Source organism: Macadamia integrifolia, chromosome 3 (assembly GCF_013358625.1).
Source record: "Macadamia integrifolia cultivar HAES 741 chromosome 3, SCU_Mint_v3, whole genome shotgun sequence".
In the NCBI taxonomy this organism is placed as follows: domain Eukaryota; kingdom Viridiplantae; phylum Streptophyta; class Magnoliopsida; order Proteales; family Proteaceae; genus Macadamia; species Macadamia integrifolia.
The window spans coordinates 36127793-36150665 of NC_056559.1; the positions used below are offsets into that span (position 1 = coordinate 36127793).

At 39.7% G+C, this 22873-nt stretch overlaps 3 protein-coding genes across 7 annotated transcripts in view; 1 reads left to right on the forward strand and 2 right to left on the reverse strand.

The window, feature by feature from the left end:
- The first annotated feature begins 259 nt into the window (after positions 1–259).
- Positions 260–4622, forward strand: LOC122074066 (protein indeterminate-domain 12-like). The gene is made up of 3 exons (XM_042638878.1): positions 260–1180; positions 1309–1708; positions 3390–4622. Exons 1-3 carry the CDS (start codon positions 1033–1035, stop codon positions 4282–4284), a joined length of 1443 nt encoding a protein of 480 aa, XP_042494812.1. The 5' UTR covers positions 260–1032; the 3' UTR covers positions 4285–4622.
- Positions 4623–13328: 8706 nt separating this feature from the next.
- LOC122073450 (early light-induced protein 1, chloroplastic-like) lies at positions 13329–14176 on the reverse strand. The gene is made up of 2 exons (XM_042638039.1): positions 13867–14176; positions 13329–13782 (listed from the first exon to the last, which is right to left on the reverse strand). The coding sequence occupies exons 1-2, from the start codon at positions 14089–14091 to the stop codon at positions 13438–13440; spliced, it is 570 nt and encodes a 189-aa protein (XP_042493973.1). The 5' UTR covers positions 14092–14176; the 3' UTR covers positions 13329–13437.
- Positions 14177–15091: 915 nt separating this feature from the next.
- The window catches only part of LOC122073453 (probable aldo-keto reductase 1), a 12443-nt gene continuing 4661 nt past the window's right edge, over positions 15092–22873 (reverse strand). For all 5 annotated transcript variants that reach the window (XR_006138791.1, XM_042638041.1, XM_042638043.1 and 2 more), the window contains one exon: positions 15092–15553. Coding sequence is in view for 4 of the 5 variants with exons in the window: in XM_042638041.1 (XP_042493975.1) it covers positions 15539–15553 (15 nt within the window). In the remaining variant the exon portion in view is untranslated. The remainder of the gene's footprint in view (positions 15554–22873) is intronic.

Sequence of the window (22873 nt, forward strand, 5' to 3'; positions counted from 1 at the left end):
TCTCTCTCTCTCTCTCTCTCTCTCTCTCTGTTCTTGCCTTTAGACCTTTACCAACCAAGCTTTTTAAGCTTCTGCTAAGCAGCTAAGCCTACTGATAAGCCAACCCTTCCTTTTAATGTCATTCCATTGAAATCAAGGTCCTTTTAGGGTTTGGGTGTTTTATAACAGGAACAAAGGAAAAGACAGAAAGTGCCAACGTCATACTCAGGGGGAATAATAATAATAAGAAAAATAACAATTTCAAAATTCACTGAATCAAGTGTAAGCGGTGGGGACTGGGTAGGGATTCTTAGTCTTTGCTTTGGGTCGGCCTCATCTCTCTCTCTCTCATGAGTCTTGCCTTGCTAAGCCTCCTTTACTTTGCAGAATCCCTAACTTTTTGTGGTTTTTCTCCTCTGAGCTATCTTTTATTATTATTATTATTTCCCATTCAACACACCTCCTCCTCCTCCTGAGTCTGCCACTGTAATCATCACTCCTCATTTCTCCTCTGGAAAAAATACACCATCTTTCCATTGCAAATATCCCTAGGACTGGAATTAACTTAGTTCTCTGTTCCTCTTTATTTACATATATAGAACACGACTGAAAGGGTCATGAATGGGTATAGAAGATTTGGGTAGAAATCAATCGATCTGATTGTGTAATTTTTCCATGTTTGATTGCATGGTGGTGGCCTTGATGATGGGTTCTAGAGATAGTGGAGCCATGTTTCTTATTTGTGTTGCAGAGCTACTCAGACAAGCAATCCAAGAGTAGATAGTGACCTTGTGAATTACCCATCATCATCATCATCATCTCTTCACGAGATTTGCTTTTCCCACATATCTTCCCACCCATCAAATGATGCCTTTCTCTGGTTGAGTATTCCTGCCACCTGGGTTTATCTCTTGAGTTCAGAGCTATAGTAGCTAGGTCTAGAAATTAGAAGGGCGAAGTGGTCGAGGTTATCAAGCAAACGCAGAAATTAGACTATTGGGTTTTGGTTCAGACCTTCAGATTCTCCTCTTTACTAGACTAATCTTCACAGGTATGTTCCCTGCAACCATGTCAAATTCGACTTCTTTGTCTGAGGAAGCTAGCGTTTCTTCTGGGACTAGATTTCAGGACTTCAGTAGTTTGAATCCTCCTCAGCAGCAACAGAAGATCAAGAAGAAGAGAAACCTCCCTGGTAACCCAGGTAAGGACTTAATAAGGTTATATGATTAGAGATTACATCTCCTCAATTTTCTCCTAGATTGTTTTAGGTTAATCCCCTTGGATAGATCTTAATCTCTTGTGGTGTCTTGGTTTTGATGGCTTCTTCAGACCCAGATGCTGAAGTGATTGCCTTATCCCCGAAGACTCTATTGACCACCAACAGATTTGTATGTGAGATCTGCAACAAGGGTTTCCAAAGGGATCAGAATCTTCAGCTTCACAGAAGAGGTCATAACCTTCCATGGAAGCTGAGGCAGAGAAACAGTAAAGAGATAATTAGAAAAAGAGTTTATGTGTGCCCAGAACCATCATGTGTCCATCACAACCCTTCAAGGGCTCTTGGTGACCTTACAGGAATCAAGAAGCATTTCTGTAGAAAACATGGGGAGAAGAAATGGAAGTGTGAGAAATGCTCAAAGAAATATGCAGTTCAATCAGATTGGAAGGCTCATTCGAAAACCTGTGGAACAAGAGAATATAGGTGTGACTGTGGAACCCTTTTCTCCAGGTAATATAATTTTTTCCCCTTATTTATTAAATAAATGCTCTTTTAATTTGGGTCTGTATGTGTTTCTGCTTGTCCCTGAAAGCTTGTCTTTTTAAGGTTACAGTTGTTCCTTCCTTAATTATATCAGCTCTTCTGTTTCTCTTGGCTCTTCATCTCCTTGAACTCTTAGTTTTGGGTTTGTTCTTACACAAGAGTGGTAAGGTTTGCATGGAATGAATCTGAAACTTAAATGCATTGAAAGGTTGAAGTGGACACCATTAAATACAAGTGTCCATTAAATAAATGCAAACGTTTTTGTCAAAGATAAACAGAAGAGACAAGAAGACTCTTGATGCATGGCATGAGTAGTTCTTGTTGCCTTCTTGGTTTTTGGGTTCAAAACAAAGACATAAACCCAAAAGCATTTTCTCATAATGTCCACAAAAAACACAATCTTTACAACCCTTTTGTCTGATTGAATTTTAAGTTCATCCATCTTTAAGTTCACAGTCATTTCCATGGAAGGTTTTCTTTTCCTTTTCATGTTTTCCCTGTTCTTGCATTTTGCCTTTTTGGTACATAGGAAATGGAGTGTTTGAACTTTGAAATCTCAAGAGAAATAATGAACAACTGCTTCTGTCTAAGGAAAAGTAAGCTATTCTAATTTCTAATCTATTTTAAAATGGTCCCATTCCTTTTGGAGCTTCATGGCTGATAAAATCCGTGACATCTTTTCCTGATGCATTCCATTATTTTCTTTCAGAACCTCTGAATTCTGAGACTCTGAACTTAGTAATAATTATAACTTATAAATCTGAAGAAATTTCTCAATTAAAGCTGATCTCTCTCTCTCTCTCTCTCTCTCTCTCTCTTGCCTTTCATGATTTCTGTAGACCTTTCAGAAGTTTTGAATCTGCAATGACATACCTTCTGAATGCATTACTCTCTTTCATTGGTCTCTCTCTCTCTCTCTCTCTCTCTCTCTCTCTCTCTCTCTCTCTCGCATTCCTCCATGCATATTTATAGACTTGTGATTTGTGCCCAAAAATTAAATTACCTACTTGAGATCAAGTCCGCCCCCCCAAAACTAGGAAGATAAACATTTCAGAATCTGCATTTAAATTTTCTAAATCTTATTTAGCTTCGTATCATGCTTCATAGACTACCTTAATTGATTCCTTAATCTTTATTATTGTTATATCATTCTCTTTTTCCTTTCAACTATTTCCATATAAATAAAGGCAACCATGTCCAGCTTCTGTCCTTCACTCCTCTTTGTTTACTATAAACAATAGGTAGAAAGCCTAAACAGACCCAGCCACCAAAAACAACTTCTACCCTATTTTTGGTGCATGTTTTACTGTCAAGAAGTGCTTTTTTTGTTTTTTTGTTTCTTTTGTTTTTTGTTTTTTTGTTTTTTTTTTTTTTACCTATTTAGCAATGCAAGTGATTCCTATATTATATGACAGATCTGCTGCAAATAGGGTTTTTTTTTTTTTTTTTTTAAACACCAAACTCCTTAGCATTCCTTTACATTATTCATGTTCCCATGGTTTCCACAGAGAGAGAGGAGAGAGAGGGGGGGGGGGGGAGTTCCCAGCTTTGTCTTTAGCATTTGCCTATAACTGAATAAGTCTGGATTATTCTCCTTTTGTTACTTTGTTGTTGAAATTTACTATAAGTGCAAACGTCAAACGTACAGGAAGGACAGCTTCATCACTCACAGAGCCTTCTGCGATGCATTGGCTGAAGAGAGTGCAAGACTGTCCACCAACCCTTTGACCACAACAACCAACCCAAGCAGGGACCACCCTCCTCTCCATTATCTCCACCCTCAAAACCCTACCCTTACAACCCCTCCCCTCTTCAGTACTCCCTTCTCATCCTCAACCCAACAACGGCATCATCAGGAACAGCTGACCAATCACCCTCCTCCCACCCGCATCTCCCTCACTTCATGGGACCCACCTCATCAAATGAAGTATGAATTCCATCACCCCAATCACCATCATCATCAGATCCCAAGCATCTCAGTTTCACTTCCTTTCTTACAAGAACCACTACAGGCACCAGCAACCCACAAACCGTTGATGGTCACGTCACCCTTTCAGCATCTCAGTATGAGCCCCACCCCTACCCATACTACTAACAACGCAGCTCATATGTCAGCCACTGCGCTCCTTCAAAAGGCTGTAAATGTTGGTGCAGCAGCCATTACAGGTGCTGCACAAGCTCAATCAGTGGGTCACATGGGGACATCGACAACCACCACTAATCGGTTGATGAAGATGGACAGCTTCGGTGGTGGTGGTGGTCACATGGGTACCGCCGGAATCTCGCCGGAATATGTGGGATTCGCGTCAGGAAATCTTGCAACGTGGCAGAAAACTGACCGTCTTACACGAGACTTTCTGGGCTTGACAGGAGACTGCGGTGGTGGTGGTGGAGGTGGCGAAGGTGGTGGCGCCGGCAATGATCTGTTATCGTTCAGTGGGGGTGTTGAGTACCCACCACCATATGACCGTGACCATTCTCTGTTGAAGACCCCTGGTTTTGGGTTTGGTGAGCATTCCTCCGAAGCGTGGGAAGATTGTTGAAGCTTCTTCAAGATCAGAAACTGAGAAGGAGAAGAAGAAGAAGACGACGACCCAACTCCAAACTAGAACAGAAAATTCCAAATCTTGAGGATAACAAGACGTGGTCCTTGTCAGCAATGTCGGTAAAATTACCACAATGCCCTTGTAGTAGTTTTTTAAACCTTATATTTTCAGTCCATTTTCTTGTGTTTTTTGCTCCAGTTTTCTCGTGTTGAGTGGCATTGTTGTAATTTTTGATGAAGGTTGGTCATGATAAAGTGTAATTAGTATATACTTAAGGCCAAATTAGAGGCCATAAAAACTGAGTATAAGATTATATAGATAATTTATTTCCTTAATTGATGTTGTTTATGTTATCTCATGTCATGACTCATGATATAGAGAAGTATTATTGGGATGGAGACGTAATTTTGATTTCCACAGTCTTGCATGGTAGTAGTTGTTGTGCATGAGGGGCGGGGGTGGGTGGTGTTAAGTGGGGTCCATGGGACTACATGGTCATGTGGGTATAAAGGGACATGAATGGAAGCACACCTGTGTACAGTAGTAATGGTATGTTGGTGGTATCTGATGAGTCTGACAACTTGTTTCCTTGGGGCTTGGGTTAAAATAACACACGTGGGCCCATGAAATGTAGGACATGATAAGTGGGAAGATGCCCTTTGCGTTGACAAGGAAATGACGAGAGAAGAGACCCCTCCAAAACATACAAATTAAAGCAAGCCAGGCCGGCCCAAGTAAAGGACAGTGGGCACTGGACAGCGGAGAAGGAAGAGAGAGAGAATAAACAGAAGTACAAGAAGGGGGAGGTGATTACTGATTACGCATGTCGGTGGTCTCCACCAAAGAGTGAAGAGCCCATCCTCGACAGTAATATATGGACAGTGATTGGTTGATCAGTGTGCTCGTGCCACTGTGCAAGATATTCCCCTTCAGAGTGGAGAATATTGGAGAGTGGAGATAAAATGCATCCTAGCCTTGTTGGGCTACTTGTTAAAACCTTAAGGGTTTTAATAAAAAATATTTGTTGAAATGATCATTCAATGATATTCAAAATCGAGGGAAATTCATTGAGAAGGCCCTTGAATCTCTCCTTTGCATAAGGAGAGAAGTCATTGTATTTGGTTTGTCCTTTAATTTCTTAATTTCTTTGTTTTAGATGAGTGGATTTGATGTCTATTGGTGTGAACTCTTTTGATTTGGTTTTTGGGTTGATGTTTTTGTTCTTTTTTCTTTATTTGTCTAGGGCGAGTTCCTCTTGATAGCATATTTGTCTTGTATTTTTCTTTTTCTTTCCTTTCTTTGTGTTTCTATTTATTTATTTATTCAACAAAAAAAATAGATTTCCTTAAAGCAATGGTGTGAAGCAGAATTCCTTGACCATGGGGCTTTAGATGGAGGAAATTAGAAAGGTATTTTGGAGTTTATGAATCCTATGACGGTGCAATGAACCTTCCACATGGTGGAGGAAAATTTTCTCTTATTCACTAAACAATAGGTGAAATTTTATTTTTTCATAAAAAAATTCTATCCATTAAAATGAGAAAAAGCTCGTAAATGCCAGATTAAAAGATTCTATCAACTATGGAATGGAATTTAGCCAAATTATCATGCTTGATATTAACAATGCTTTCCTAGATAAGTCAGCTATACTATTGATCTCTCTAGAAATATAATAGAAATTATGTGCCAAAAAATATTTTCAATCACCAATTGAACAGATAAAGGGACATTTATGTTCACTAAACAAAAAGTAATTACATGTAGTAATAGAAACATTGCATGATACCACATTGTGGATCTAAGGGATGTCTTCTATAGGCTATTTTGATGTATCTCCTTCTTCAGAGTGATGATGAAATTCAATTTCTTGCTATAGTTCATTACCCTTCAAATTGCCAATGAAATTCACTTAGGCCTTGTTTGTTTGATAGAAAAAAGTGGGGTGAGAATAAAAGGGTGGGATACTTTGAAAGTTTTTCATAAAATTCAAAAAATCAAAATTGTTTGTTTATAGAGTGATTAAGTTCTTACTTTATCATGGATTGAACGTTAAAGTACATTTAATGTTTTGTCTGCTATGTGGCAAATGAATTATCCACCCCACCCTTCTTCATTGTGGAAAAAATTAGGACATAAATTAATTTTTTCTTTTTTAATTATTTCACCCCATTCTTTACTAACTTTTCCTTCTCTTATTGTTGTTCTCCCTTGACCTTATTACATGTGCGGTTCACAACTTTTTCTTTTTTAACCCTTTTTCCAGTCAAACAAACAGATCTTTTAAGGGGGGGGGGGTGGGGAACTGAGTTCACCATAACAAGGTAGTGTTCATGAGTGTGGGTGACATCTCACTTTAGCTTGTGATTGGTTATCAATAATAATAGTAATTAACTTTTGTTGATGTAATGTACATGGAAAACCTTTAATGTGTAATACTTAAGCCAAGAAACATTTTAAACATTATGGAACAAATCATCCCAAGCCTAGTTAAATTAAGTTAGTAGGCATGTAAACTTAAATTGTGTTTGGTACTTTAGTATGCACCCTTGAAATAGATTCTAAGTCTAGAAGTGAGAAAATAGAGAAGAATCAATTTTCAGATTGCATTCTAAATCTAGAATCTATTCTAAGATTAAAAAGTACAACCTTCAAAATGCATTATAGACTCATAATCTATATCGAGAATGCATAAACACAACCATATGAGTGTTTGTGATATAGATATAACCTGGGTTGGGGCAAACACAAGCCACCTAACTCAAGATATTTTTCCCTTGGATCAAAATTGGATAATTTGAATTTTAATAGAGAAGTGTACCCAAAAAACAACATTAGGTTACGGATACAGCTAAAAAACTGAGACCTTGCAATAGTGGGTGCTAGGAGTGTCAATCGGTTGGGTCAGATTGGTCTCAGTTGGGTCTAGCTGGGCCTGTATTTTTGCACCCGGATCTATCTATTTAAAGAATAAGTCAGTCTCAATCGGATTCAAAGATTTAATCGGGCTTCTATAACTTGAACTAATCAAGCTATAATTGGACTTTAAAAGACTTTAATTGTTTTAGATTTCAGAAATTTTAATATATTTATCAAATCAGTAATAATTTAGAAAAGATGTTGCACTTACTAACGTTCAATAATTGACACAAATATCAATATATACCTTATTTTACCCAAAAGAAAATCAAATAAATTTAAATGGTCTAGCTAAATGTGTCAGACTTATAATCAGTTAGGTCGATCGGCACCTATTGAGTTTACACCTTACACTTGCACCGGGAACGACCAATTATAAAAGGATTGTCTCAATCAAGTTTTAATCGGACAAGCATGAAATTGGGATCAAGCTCCTCTCCAACGACTGCAAGCTGCAACGCCCTTCCAACGACCATCTAAGGGTTGTAGGGGCTTGGTCACACATCCCAACACCTGCCAACACCTGGGGATGTGTGTCCCAACCTTTCCAGTCTTTGGATGGATCATTGGTATTGGAGAGGATCCCCATCCATGAAATTAACACTCAAGTCCGTTGTTTTTTTTTTTTTAAGGGCTAAAAAACTGAGAAATTAAGCTTTGTTTTCGTAAACGCACCTCGAGTAGCTAGTAGCTTTCAAGGTTCCCATAAAACCTGCAAAAGATGCAACCCTTGTTTGTAAACGGCCATAGTTAAGGGGAATTTCTAGTCGTACAAGTTCAAGCTTGGAACACACGAGTGAATCATAATTTCCCCTCCTTGGAAAAGAATCCATCAGTAGATCTTTTTAGATCTCTTTCTGTTAAACTCTAGTTGCAGTGAAAATTCAGTGGAAAATAATTACTTCTTTCCTCTAATGCCAGTTATCGATCAATGAAGGACTTATAGGCTTTTCAGAAGAAAGATAGCTAGCTAGACTGTAAAACCTAGTGTAAGCGTGGGTGAAAGATGGCTAAGTCAATGGTGTACATTGTGTTTGTGTGTACGTTGGTGGTCCGGGACATAGTGTAGTGGTAGTCTGGTAGATAAGAGAAAAGGAAAAGGAAGAGAGTGGGGAAAAGAAAGGAAAAGCAAAGAAAAGAAGAGGAATAGGAAGATGAAGAAGAAAATGTCAACGGTTAAGAGAAAGATGCTTAGCATAACTTTGAATACTATCCCCACTCATGATTATCTTTTTTTCTTGCTGGTGTGCTTTCTTAAATTCCGTGCATGCCTCCATCACTAAGTTTATGTTATATCAATAGGTTACATTGAATCCCCATTCAAAATCATCTCAATTTTGGATTATTGAAGGATTGTTTTGAAAGAAATTAGACGTATCAAATTGGTTAGTGTGATCAATAACACCATTAGAAATGGGCATACTTCAAGTTATTCCATGATTTAATTTTATGGAAATCTCCCACTGTTATAGGGAGGTTAATTTTGTGGTATCGTCTTGAATTTGATTCTTTTTAGCTTTTTTGTTATTTCAAGAATTCTGTTAATAGCAATGTCGAAGGTGGTTTCTTAAAATAATTGTATTATTTTTAGATCTGCTAATGGTAATGTCGTAGGAGGATTCTTTAGACTGTTTTATTTTCTTTAAATTTTGTATATCTTAATATATTTTTGATATAATTTTTTGCTTATCTTTTAGTAAAAACGAATCAGAGTTGATTCAAAACAAATTAGGGATGCTTGTTCTTATACAGATGAGAGAGGGAGAAATCAGAGATGCTTGATTGGTGCTTGGGATGGACCATGTAAGAACCTCAAAAACTGTCTTATCAGTATGCCAAAGAATTTGTAGTGATTGAAAGGATGTGATCTTTCCTAGTTCAAATATTTAGGCATCTAGGCACCTACCAGGTGAAGAAAGCTTAAGCCCATATGTTATTAACCAGAAAATGAGATTTAGGGTTTTTTCACAAAATTTATAAATTCTGAGTGTGGAAGAGAACACATAGCTGTTGGGCCAGAAGGCTCCTCTAGCCATGGAGCAAAATTTGGCTATATTGTACATGCTTCGAGGACCTTCCTTGCTAATAGAAATTATCTCCCTATGAATACAATGAAAAATGCAAACTCTAGCATATAATGATAAATACAAGATATCGTCCACGACCGGCTAAACCACTAGTGGAATGCTTGATGTTATTAGATTTAGAGATTACCACCATTGATAATCCACAATAAAATATTTTAATAGAATTAAGGTAGAATTTAATAACACAAAGAAGATATCTTCCAAAGCTAAAAAATGGAAAGACACGAAAGAACCACTGAATATTCAATAGCTTCAAAAAAAGGATGAGAGAGAGAAAGAGAGAGAGGTAAGAAGACCTAGGGATTACTGAAAGGAGGGATGGGGTATAATGGAATGGGATATTCAAGCTTTTAGAAAGTATATATGTAAGTTGCTGGGTTAAGGTACCAATACATGCCATTTGCCTGCTAAAAAAGACTCTTGCTTTCTTTTTAATCCATCTCTGCTGCACAAGCAGACAAACCAAAAGCTTCTTTTCTTCTTCTTCTTCTCTTTTTCTCTTCTCCTCTCACTTATTCACAGTTCTCTTGGTTACCTTTGTCTCACCAAAGTAATTTTAGATGACATCGTTCATTAAAGGGAATCTCATCTCGTCATACTCGTCATCACATCCTTTCCCTTCCTTTCTACTACCTCATTTCCTTTTCTTTCTTCCTAAACCTAATAATTACCATACCACCTTGCTTTTCTATCTTTTTCCTCTTTTCTCCTTTTCTGCAAATCCCTATACACCCCCTTTCATCCTCGCATCCTTTTCAAGATTCCAGTCACTCTATCCTAGGCACAGGTAGGCAAATGGCCAATCCTTGATTTGACTGATTGGCCGGCCGCCCGGCCGGCTAACACCCCCGATCTTGTTCTATTATGCATTGGGCTGGAGCATTAATTTTCTACTTTGACCCATATTTGACCCAATAAAACATCTCAACTTAACCGGCTCCACTTCCTGGATGATAAAAATACATTCCTTAGGCTTTTATTTTTTTTCTTTTCTGTCAGAAAAAAAAATCTTTATTTATAATCAATCAGAAGCGATGGATCAGAATTGGATCAAACTATCATATATGTTATCAACAGTACTGCCTTTCTTGCCAAGAAATCAACAATGTTGTTTACCTTCCTTGGAATATATTGAAAATTCTGCCCCAAAAAAAATAGAATATATTGGGAAGAATAAGATATAAGAGTAGTTAAGTGTTGAATATCTTCAAGTAGCCAAGGAGTGGAATTGGATTCTTGCAGAATGTTGTAATATGGGTTTTCACAGTTCAGCCAGGCCATCATATGGGTGGTGCTTTAAATTTTAATCTGTTGGATAGGTGTCAAGTGTACTAATGCCAGAACAGATACGGTTAAGAAGGGTGAAAAAAAAAAAAAAAAAAAAAAAAAAAAAAAAAGAGAGTACCACTAAAAATGAATCATTCTAAGCTTCTATGAAGATAAGAGGAATTCTCAAGAATGGAATGAGAAAGGGTATATTCGACCTTGGAAAATAAGTTGTGGAAGTTAATGATTATATTTACTATTTTAAGAGTCAAATCATAATGCCAAATCACGTTTGATGAAGACTCTCATTAGGTTTTACATTTTCTCCATAATATGTAAGCCAAAGTGCACATTGAAATTGTTTTCCTTTTTTCAATTAAATCTGGTTTTGTTAGATCATGCCGGAGTTCAAATCCTCTATAGTGAGCTATGAGTGACAGATAGTGAGGATCCAATAGTTGTTGAATTCTGACTACTTCACCGTAGAGGATTTTATGCATCATACCATGATTTTGAAAATTGAATTCAAAGCGATTAATTCATCTCAACTCAGCCTAGACCATATCCTTTGAGTTGCCAGCTAACTCAAATCTTTCACTTGTAGACTTGGGATTGAGTCCCGCCTTCATCATCTCCACTCTCTTATCCTCTCCCACCTTGACTCTGACATATAAGATGAATAGACAAGGGAGTCAAGCTCTAGTAGTGTGTATTTCCTCCGTAGAACTCTCTTCACTCCCTCTCTTCTCTCTCTCCTCATTTTATATATATGGGCTTCTCTTCTCCCTTCTCATTATATATACTATTTTATTATTTCTATTACCTTGGCATGTAAGATGTCAATACAAACATCTTAACATGATCTTTTGCACCGTTGTGTTTCGACAAGTTACATGCTATCAGATAGCTTTCTTTCTTTCTTTTAAGAAATAGCAAATCCAATCAACCGATTTGAAGGCTAATGGTTTTAATATATTTTAGTAGCCGCCGTTGGCGTCGTCCTCGTGGATTTGATAATAGCCCAATACTACAGAACTATTTGGGGACTGGGCCGGGGTTGGTATATATAATATAACAATTAACCATATAAGAGAACTTTAGCCCACGGGCTGGGCTAGAACTGGGATTTTCAGACTTGGAATTGGGTCAGATTGGGCTTGGGCTGAGGGCTTGGATTGAGTCAAATCCATATTGCTTATTACCAACACCAATATCAATACTAACGGTGTCAATCGGCTCGGTTTTTATTATCCAGTTTGATTTTAGTTTGGTTTCTAATGATGATAAGGTAGATCAAAACCAAACCGAGAATCAACTCGGTTTCATATTTAGATACTCAAGCAAATTCAATTTAGCTCAGTTCGATTTTGATTCCGATTTGATTCTGATATGTAGTTTTAATTTGATTTTTTTACATCGGTTTTAATTCGGTTATGAAAATGATTCTAGTTTTGGACCATGATGTGATGGATCAAATGCTATAATGGGATCAAATTATAGGCCTTACAGTCATTGCTAACTCCAAAATTGTCTTAGCATGTAAATATGTGATGAGAAATTGCAAAAAAACAATTATCACCTAAAAAATCTCTTATAATGATATTAGGAATTTTTTTTTTTTCATTTTTTTGGTTTTAAGGGCAATTCGGTTCAATTTTGGTTCAAACCAACAATTCTTACATCCTAAACCGAAATTGAGCCGAATCAAGGAGCATACTCGCATGCTCAAACTGAATTTGAAACTAATAAATTCAGTTTGATTTCGATTGAAACCGACAGTTCTTACACCCTAAACCGAAATCGATCCCAACTGAGGAGCATATTCAAATACTCAAACCAAATTTGAACCAAATAAATAATAAATTCAGTTTGATTTGATTTGATTGATTCGGCTCAACTTCGAGTTTGGTATTTGGTATTTGGTTGACATTTAAAATAAACACCCTTAAATTCAATACCGATATGTATCAGTTGAATTGGTCCATTTCGCTCTAATTCCAAATAAGAAAGGCCAATTTTTTTGTAAAAAAAAAAAACTCATTTCTTGACTATACCAATCAATCTACATCAGTGTCGTATCAGTATCAGTACCGTATCAAACTCAGAAAACAATTGCTCTCGTGTTCCCAAATCAACCGTTGAAGTGGATACTCTACAATGGAGCAACCAGAGCGTGATAATGTGGTCTTGTGATTATTTAATCGTTTTAGAGCGCAGTATTGAATCGGTTATTAGTCAACTTCAAAACCAGTATAATTTTATGACGGTTTTGACAAGGATAATAGTCAGTATTCTACAAAATTACCATTATTTTCCTTGAAAAACGGAATTTTTTAATTGTTTTATCCCCTATTCGTACCATTACACTGATACGATATCAACATTGTATCAGGATTACCGATACGGATACGTATGACCGAATACTCTTATACCATGATTGCATCACATCACATCACATGGTCCAATGAAATGAACCTACCCATATTTCTGTAGTCCTCGTCGGATTTGATTGTGCCTGAAAACATTTGTTACATCAATCGAGTCTCTCTTTTTCCTTAAAAATTTAATGCCGTTACGTCATTTGTCATATATTCTTCCAACATCACATCCACCGTCCATCCATCGTTCATGATTTTAGTCCCACCTCAAAACAAAACAGTGTTGTACCACTTCCTCCTGCGTTTTAATGTCCTATTTCTGGTTGCCGGGAAGTACAAGAGTTCCGGTCACCGTGGTAAGAAGATTCCGGTGAGAAGTAGAAGTAGAAGTAGATGAAGCAACACAGGCCATGTTCATAATAAGAAGAATAAACACATTTACTGTGTATCATTACATCATTACATGATGATTTGTTTACTACATTTGTTCATTCTCTTCTCTTCTACACAAGTGCTCCGCCCTTAACATACTCGGTGAAGACCAACGCCACCAATCCTATCATCGCAAACCTCCCATTCCACAGCTCGGCATCCGAAGTCATGAACCCGTTCGACTTCGACTGTACACTCACCCCCTTAAAAAGTGGAATCAACGACGCCAAGGTAAACACCACAGTAGTCCCCAAGAACCAGGGTAGGCCACCGTTCATCAATTGCCCTATCACATCGTCTCCTTTCGCCAACTCAGCTCCCAAAGCCGCCACGAACCCCACCATCGCTAGCCTACCGTTGATTCTCTCCGGAGCTGGCCCACTGAATGCCAACACATCCCCAAACTTGGTGCTAACCTGCCAATCATATAATAGTTAGAAACACATTGTTATTGCAGAGCAACACAAGATAGTGATGAGTGATAAGTGATGACTACTGACCTTTGGCGTACGAGGAGGTGGTGGTGTGGGGATAGATTGAGGAGTAGGAGGGGTTGTAGGCGAAGTTGATGATACTGGTGGTTGCTCCTGCTGGCTTTCCTCAGCCATACACCGTACTGGGAAGCTGACCTTCCTTTGCTGGCGTTGTAGGGTAGATCTGTAGCTCAGTTGAGTCACAGGGCCACGGTTAGCGAAGATGGATTGGATAGCTGAAGAGGTCGCCATTTGATCTGGGTTACGACTCTTTTAGAATGTGGACTTGAATTAAGGAAGAATGTCGAAGTAGTGCCGGATGAGATGGAGGAGAAAATTTGGGAAAGGGGAAGGGAGATATATAGGGACTCCAAGACCTGAGGGAAGAAGAAGAGTGGTGGCTGTTATTAAGTCCACGTTACCTAATTAAATATCTCCCACAGCAATTGTTCCACTTGGGCTCTGTATAGTCACATGGAAGCATTTGTGGTCACAAGTTTATAGTGGGCGACGTGGGTTCCATTGGGACCAATTAGACATGGAAATGGAACTGATGATGATTCCAGAATCCAGAGGACGGAAACGTTCTAGGTTTTGCACCTAACTTCTACTAGTCCAGTCCACCAGTGGTCCCATACTCTCTGCTATACACTACAGTCTATTTACAGTCCCACTTGCGCTCAGGGTTTAAAAATAGGTATCGATGATGGAATCGGTCTAAAAAGTCACTCATTCAGAGAAATCTTGGGGTGAATATTCTGATTCAAGATGATAGATCAGTGTTGATGTACGATATCTTCGTATTTCGTTACAGTTTAATCCAGAAAGTATTGGTGTAGACGTCTCGACAAGCAAGACGACCATCCCGCTAGAGTTTTTCGTTAGAATCCAGTCCGAATTTTTCATTTGAGGACAATTTTATATTTTCCAGATTAGAGTTTTTTACTATATATATTTGTAGCGAGAGTTTCTTTCTCTGTAATGTAAGCAATACTGAGAGGTGTCAGAACAAGCGTTGTAACCCTATTCTCCATTGATAGTGAAGTAAGATCTCATCTCACCGAGGATGTAAACAATTTTGCCTAACCTCGTAAACCTGTGTACATTGTTTGTTCTTATTTTTCCATTACCTTCTGCATCATTTTAGGATTACGTTTCTACAGATCAGTCTCTCAATACGATTCATCGATATTTTAAATATATATTTTTTAAATCAGAATCGATAGCAACTCATAAACATCATGGATCATGGTAGCCTGCTCCTCTCCAAGACATGACTTTCTACAACAATCTCGCACTATCCATTGGATGTGGATCCCATACCCTAGGAGGTCATTAGCACCATGAACGATCCATTGCCCATGGCAAATACCAATGTTTCAAATTCTTAAATTGATGTTCAGATCAAAGTCATCATAAATGAGGTAATAGGGCCATAGGAGGGAGAGAGGTGGTTCACATCTTGATCACGTTTTCCTTCACCGCTAAAACTTTGTCCATTAATCAATAGCTTGTTTGCCCACGGATATGTTGCTATCCTTCATAGGTGTATTCGCAAACTTCCATGCATAGTCTTGGTATATGCTTTCATGTATTCTACACCCTGCCACTTCTTCCGTTGGTACCGCAACAGAAATCTCTTTTACGTCGTCTTCTGAGAGCTTCACTTCTATGGAACCAATATTATCATAGAGATTTTTTACCTTTGTTGTCCCTGTTAACAAGATCAGATTGAAGAAATCGTGAACTATGGTAAAAGATTTTTTTTTTTTTTTTTTTGGATTAAATTACAGCCCAAGGTACTGCATTTGAGAAAAATATGTTTAGGGTACTTCCATGTTTAAGACATTATCTTTGGGTTCCTTATTAGCCAGTTTCCAGTTTGTTTAAGACAAAATGTTTTCAACTTTACCCATACAAGTTATGAGTCCGGATCAGGTTTTCGTACGGTGCCTGATCCACACTTAGAATCCACTCAATCTTTCTTCTTACACCATTAAACTTTAAGTGGATTCCAAGTATGGATCAGGTACCCTACGAGAATCATTCTCAGGACCTGATCCGGATTCTACCAGTTATATCCAACGTTTCAAAACATGGAATCAGGAATTGAATCAGCATTGGCTATAATTGGATCAGGAAAAGTTATATCCCAACTCCATCCTTACAACTTCTCCCTCCTCCCAAGTCCCTCACTTGACATGAGAAACCTCATTGAACATCTCTTCCGAGACACCAATGAAGCTGTTTGAATCGATGGAAAAAGTGCTTATCAAGGTTCCTGATGCCATTATCCATCTCTTCAACAATCAATACAACATTGAGCTCGCTGATGGTGAGCCAAGAATCTTTCGCCTTCAGCAAGGCAAGAATGTGGTGGCTATTCTTGCCCGCATTTGTGATAAGATCCAGTGGTCTCTGGCCCAATGATGAGACTTCCATCAAGCTTGACGACTCTCACTACTTCTTCCTTTGTGTTCTGACATGAGATGGATCAGATTCAGGAGAGGATGAAAGCGACGGGATCAATGAATCAGAGAAGCTGTTGAATTAAGGTCTAACGATCGAGTCCAAGGGGCAGGAGAGCATGCTTAAGGATTCTTTTGAAGGTGTCAGTGGAGAAGGAGATCTCTTCATCAGAGTTGAATCAAAGAAGAGAAAGGAGAAGATAGAGGAGAGCTCTATGGTTCAGTGGACGGCATTGGCTCCCAATATGGAGGATTATTTCCAAGGTGATTGCAGCTGGTTCTGGGTGGGAGGTAATCAGGGGATTCTCTTGTGCAGTGATGTACAGTTAATAGTTCGAAGTAGGGGAATGAAATTCTAAAGAAAACGTTAGGACCCGCTACCAATGAGAAAATCAGTCCTCAAGTTCCGAAGGATCCAAAGGTTTGGATTTTCTATAGGTTACCGTTCATGTTTCTTATTTTGAGACTTTCAATGGTTTCGATGGAGCATTGGCATTTGGACCTCAGGGATGAGAAGGGTTTTTTTTTTTTTTTGGGGGGGGGGGGGGGGGTGTGGGGTGCAAAGGACAGAGGTGGGGTTGAGAGAACTAGCTATGAGCAAAGTTGAAAATATTTCCAATCCTAGACACAACTACCTAATAAGGAACCCCAAACATAATATTTCAAACATGAAATATCCCAAACGTAGTACCTTTCATAAACGTTGGGTAGCTCAGCTCTAATTTAACCCCCCCCCCCCCTTTTTAATCAAAAGTCTAGCAGATAATCATCTTATTTAGTGGAATGTACTAATATTTTCAAATCTTGACATTCTAATATCTTTTTAACACATCATTATGTTAGATCTATCATAACATCAAGATCTTAAAAATATTGTTAAGCTTAAACTAGCACTTCTGAATTTCAATATATAATCTCTCAACAGCTCTCTCTAAGATAAGATTGTTGTTGATGCTGTTGTCAACTGAAGAACAGAATATGTTGCAATTAAATTTATGAAATGGTGTGTAACACTGAAATCTTATAATTGGCCAGGTGAATAAAAACTTGAGGGAACCACATACTTGGGATACGGACCACATCATTGCCTCGATTAAGAACCCAAGACAAAGTGATGCAGTTTGGCGATGGATCTAGCATATCTTTTATTTACTTTCCTTTTTAGAGTTAGAATTAGTATGGTAGATTTTTCTTTGAGTGAGAATTTTATTTCTATTTTAGTTAGATGCAATATTTGTTTCAAATAGGAAAGTAGGACTGTTTTCAGTCTTTAAATAGGATTATTGAACTCAACTGAGATGGAAAAATTGAATGAATTTGAAGAGATATGTTTTGGTTTGAATCGATGACTGCCATGGGTGGTTTTCTTCTCTGAAATTCTTCTTGTTCTTCTTCGTTGAGTCTTTTTCTTCTCTTCCCTACAATCTCTCTTTTGTCTTCTCTTCTTCTTCCCAATCCTTTTAGTTCTTTCTGTTTATACTCTGATCGGATATACTCTGTTTCTGGGCAACGTTAGCAGCACCACACAAGTGGGTCGATCTCCATCATACCCTAAGCTATTGGTACGAAACTTGGAGCAACAGTAGCCAGCCCTAAGGCGATTCAGATATCTGAATCTGAAGTCGAAAACACTTCTGGTTTGTGAACTATAACTCTGCGACCAGATCTGAGACAACATCCATCGCCAGACCTGAGTTGCAGGTTCAGATCTCCTCCTCTCCTTTACTGTTTGGGAGATCCATGACTGCATCCAAGAGGCTTCTGACCTGGGGACCTTAGCCTAAAGTGTGAGATCAAACAGAGCTCTAATGAAGAAGTTTTCTTCAATGAAGCTGCAACTGGTACTTCCGCCTTGGGTTTGAGAAGCGGCGAAGAAGACTACTCCTCTCTCCCACGATTCTCCCAAGTCTTTAAAGCCTTCCTTTTTCTCTTAGGTACTTTATTTGTTGTTTTCCCCTATTGCCCATCTCCATTATTCTTAATCCCATTTGTGTCCCCTTTACTTGACCGACCCCTCTATCACTTAGGAATTCCAGATTATTTACAAGTCTGCCACCCTATTACAAGAGTCCTAGTATTTATTGTGGGCTCTATACGATCCGATTTCAGTCCTTGAAACCCGGATCCGCATCAAGTGGTATCAGAGCAAAATTTTCTGCACTTCCCTAACCATGACAGGTAACGTTACCAATGCTGAGTTGAACAAATTGTATCGTGAGTTAGCCGAGAACCAACAAAATACTGATGCTAGGCTTGAGAGGACTGAAGCTAATTTTGATAAGTTTATGGAAGAGATGATTGCCTTTATGAGGAGGTCCGACAAGCGAGCTGAAGAAGGATCCTCTACATTACCTCCTCAGCTCAACACTTTACGGATCGAAGACACACCTCAAAGGCAGCAACTTGATCCAGTTGTTCCCCAGGATGTTACCCGGCAATTTTCTGACAAAGATTATGGTATCAAAGTTGAGGTTCCCGAGTTCAATGGTGAAAAGGGACTTGAGGAATTTCTTGACTGACTTACCAAAGTGGAGAGAATTTTTGCGTATAAGTCTCTTCCAGACGTGAAGAAGTGTGAACTCATCATCACCAAGTTTATTGGGTATGCATGTTCATGGTGGAATGATGTAATCCATGCAAGGTTTATCAGAAGACTTGGACCCGTTACCAATTGGGAGGTCATGAAGTAGATCCTGACTGAAAAATTTGTTCCTCTCAATTATGAAAAGGTAATGTTCCATAAATTACTTAACTTGCAACAAGGGAACAAAGATGTGGATTCCTACACTCTCGAATTCCACAAACTGTCATCAAGGTGTCGACTTCAGGAGACAGACCAGCAACGGGTGATGCGATATATCAATGGGTTAAGTACTAAGATTCAACTTGAGTTGGCTAACACTGATTTCAGGTCTGTTGATGTGGCAGCAGTTCATGCCAAGACAGCTGAAGAGAAGTCCATTTATTGGAAGGGTATGCTCAAGACTTCTTCAGTTTATAGACCACCACGTATGGAGGAAAAGAAGCCTGAAGCTTGCAGAGTTGAAGAGAAAAGGTCAGAGTTCAATTAGGATAGTGTTGGGGTGAAGAATATCATATGCCATAGTTGTGGCGAGAAGGGTTACTATTCCAACAAGTGTCCCAACAGGACTCGTTCTGTGAACGTAGCAGAGAAGCAGCCGACAGAGAAGAGTGAAGATGAATTTCATTTATATCCTTATCCCCTCGAGGATGATGATATTGTTGATGATGAAGATGAAGATGTAGAAGCTCATTCAGCTAGCCTTTCATCTTTTTCGAATAGACTAGTTGATAAGGCTCCTCTCTTCAGACAGAAGGGTACTCTCCTGCACGGCTCTGACCCTATTGATGTTCATGCAATTGTTGATACTAGGGCAGAAGCAAATTTTATATCTGCTGAATTTGTTCGAGCACATAACCTTCCACAGAAGCAGCTTTTCAAGAAGATTCACGTGCGAGGTTTTGGACCCACAGCTCGAGAAGAGGCCACTACAGTTGTTCGAGTACATCTACAGTTTGGGCCACTACAGTACCATGTCACCTGTTTGGTCACCCCATTGGCACACTGCGACATTCTTCTAGGGCAACCTTGGCAGCGACATGCAGGCATTCTCTACGATGGCGCACGAAACACCATCAAGGTGAAGCAAGGAGGTCGTATGTACTTAATGAGGCCACATACATTATCAGACATGCCACGTCGTCGACTGACTCCAGCTCTAGTGACACGTCAGTCTACTCTCCCTCCTCTTGGTGTTATGTTCCCATCTTCTGCTTTGAGATACGTGCCACCTCATCAACGAGCAACTTACAAGGGTATCTTGGGAGCACGGCCTAACTCAACGGAGTCGAGTTCTTTCAAGACCAGGAGAGCTGATGCAGTTTGGCGATGGATCTAGCATATCTTTTATTTACTTTCCTTTTTAGAGTTAGAATTAGTATGGTAGATTTTTCTTTGAGTGAAAATTTTATTTCTATTTTAGTTAGATGCAATATTTGTAATACTCTGCTTCTTAAACCCGGTCTGATTTCGCGGTTGAACCGGTTTAACCATGCAGAAACCGAACCAGAGGGAGTTAGAGCGGGTTTCTTATGGGCTATGATGGCACGGGTGACCTTAAACACCGGCTGGCCCGACAAGTCCGATCCAATGCCAGAAGAGACGGGAGTGCCCAAGCCGTGCACATGCACCTACCATAAGGCCATGTACGGATAAAGCAGGTATTATAGCCGTATTTTAAGGTATATACATATACTACATCGTATGCCAGGGGTGGGGTTCGTGCCGAGGCCCGGACTCTGTCAAAATCCCAAGTTTTGGCCCTCAGGTGGGCGGACAGGTGGGTGCACCCACCTAGGGGTGTCAACCGGTCGGGCCGGTTCGGTTTCGGTCGGGCTTAATCGGGCTTGAAGACTTTCAAAGGCTACACCGTGTCCGCCCATTTAACTAATCGGGCTTAGTTATTGAGGGCATGGTACACTTTATATTTGGTCGGTCGGTCTCGGGTTATAATCGGGCCACCTTAATCGGGCTTTAGTCGGGCCTTAACCGGGTTACGGACATGTTTAATGTTAAACGGGCTTTAACCGGTTTTTAAACGGGCCCTCTTTAAAATGTGCTATTATATTCCGGCCCACTTATGCAAGCCCAAAAAAATGACAATAAATCAATAAATGATACAAAATATAACTATTATTTAAAATGTGAACATGTCTTTACTTTTTAGTTTTTATTCTTTAATTTGGGGGGTAAAATAGGTATTCTATAATCATTAAAGGGTCGGGCCAAGTCGGTGCACAATAGGCCGGTCTCGATCGGGCGTTATTCGGTCGGTCTCGGTCGGGCGCCCGACGGTTCAAGTAGCAAAATCGAGACCGACCATTTATAAACGGTCCGGGCCGGGCCGGTCTTTAAACGGTCGGTCCCGGTCGGTTTACCCGGTTCGGGCCACAAATTGACACCCCTACACCCACCCACCTGGGTGACCCATCCATGTGCACTGTTCACTTATTTAGGAATTATATATATAGCATTTATGACTTTATTTTCTTTTCATTTATGACCCCCGTACGTAGGTGAGAAGAGTAAAGAGGAGAGAGAAAAGAAAGGGAGGAAGAAAGGAAGAGAAGGAAGAGGAAGAAAAGAGGGATTTCAGCGGCGCCGAAGCTTGATCTTTCCATTCCGGCGCCGGGAGAGTGATCTTCAACTCTAGATCTACAGTTAGAGGTAAGCAAAGTTGGATTCTTTGAACATTCACCATACCCAAGCTTAAACCCTTGATTCGAGTAGGGTTTCTTGAGATCTTATAAATCCCCTTTGATTATGATGAATCTAAGGTTTAATGGATGATTTATGTGCTGATCTTGAAGGATTTGAAGAGGTATTGACAAGGTGGAAGAAACATTGTGGGTTTGAAGTGATTTGGAGGGTTTGAGGTTGTTCTTGAGCAAAGAAGGTAAGATGGTTTCCCATCCCTTGAATCTAACCTAGATCTAGGTTAGAACCATCCTATAAGACCTTGAAGGTGTGAGGAATGGGTTGGGAAAAGCCCCATTTGAATCCCCAAAGAATGGAGGAAGTTGGGAAGAAACAGTGTCTTTTCCGCCAAGACCGGTGGGTGGCACTGGTGGGTGGCACCGGTGGGCCCCTACCCGCCTGTGGCACCCACCCGAGAGGGCAGGGGCCTTCTGGCTCAACCAGCGGGTGGAACCGGCCGGCCCAGCCCACCGGTCCAAACTGGTGGGTAGGACCGGTGGGCCAGACAGCCCACCTGTCTGACCTACCCGTGTGGCCCCGAAGGTGATTCTTACGTCCGATTGGACCCAAATCGGACGTGTGACCTTCTTTTAACGTTCTAAACATGATTTTATCATCGGATTGTGTTAATTTTGATTCTAAAATGGTGAAGTACTAACCCCGCTCAATTATGTTAGGTTCACCAAATCCTACCTGATTCGCACCGGATCTCACCCGTACCGAACGGGAATCCTTGTACGCTACAGGTAAGTGGGGAGAGGACGTTTGGCCTTGTGTGAAGGCATTGTTTGGTATTCATTTAATTATATCTAGTCTAGTCATGCCATCATGAATATGCTATGTAGATTAGTCATTCCTCACATTGTTATGCATATGTGCTATGTTTACTTTCTAAATGCCAATTGAATGAGATGTTTATATGTTGAATGTGGACATCATGGTGCATGATGCATTGATAGGCTAGATGCCGTAGTCGGCTTGGAAACGAGTGCATTGGTGGCCCGTGGAATGGGACACGGAGGCACTATGTAATCGTACTATTGTCATATAGGAGCATGCGGTATTAGGATTTTCACCATCCCGTGCTACGACCCTTCCCAACAGGGGTTAAGGTGTTGGGTTATCATTTGGGGGGAAGCAGTGGTCGCGGTTGTCGGGTCACTGTGGCGGTTAGACATAACGCCCGGCGGGTCATTAGGACAGTCGGCAACCCCAGTGGTATATTCAAGAGGGCCAATCGTACTGCTTTTAAATTGTTGGAGTCAGCACCTTTAATTTCAGTCATTTA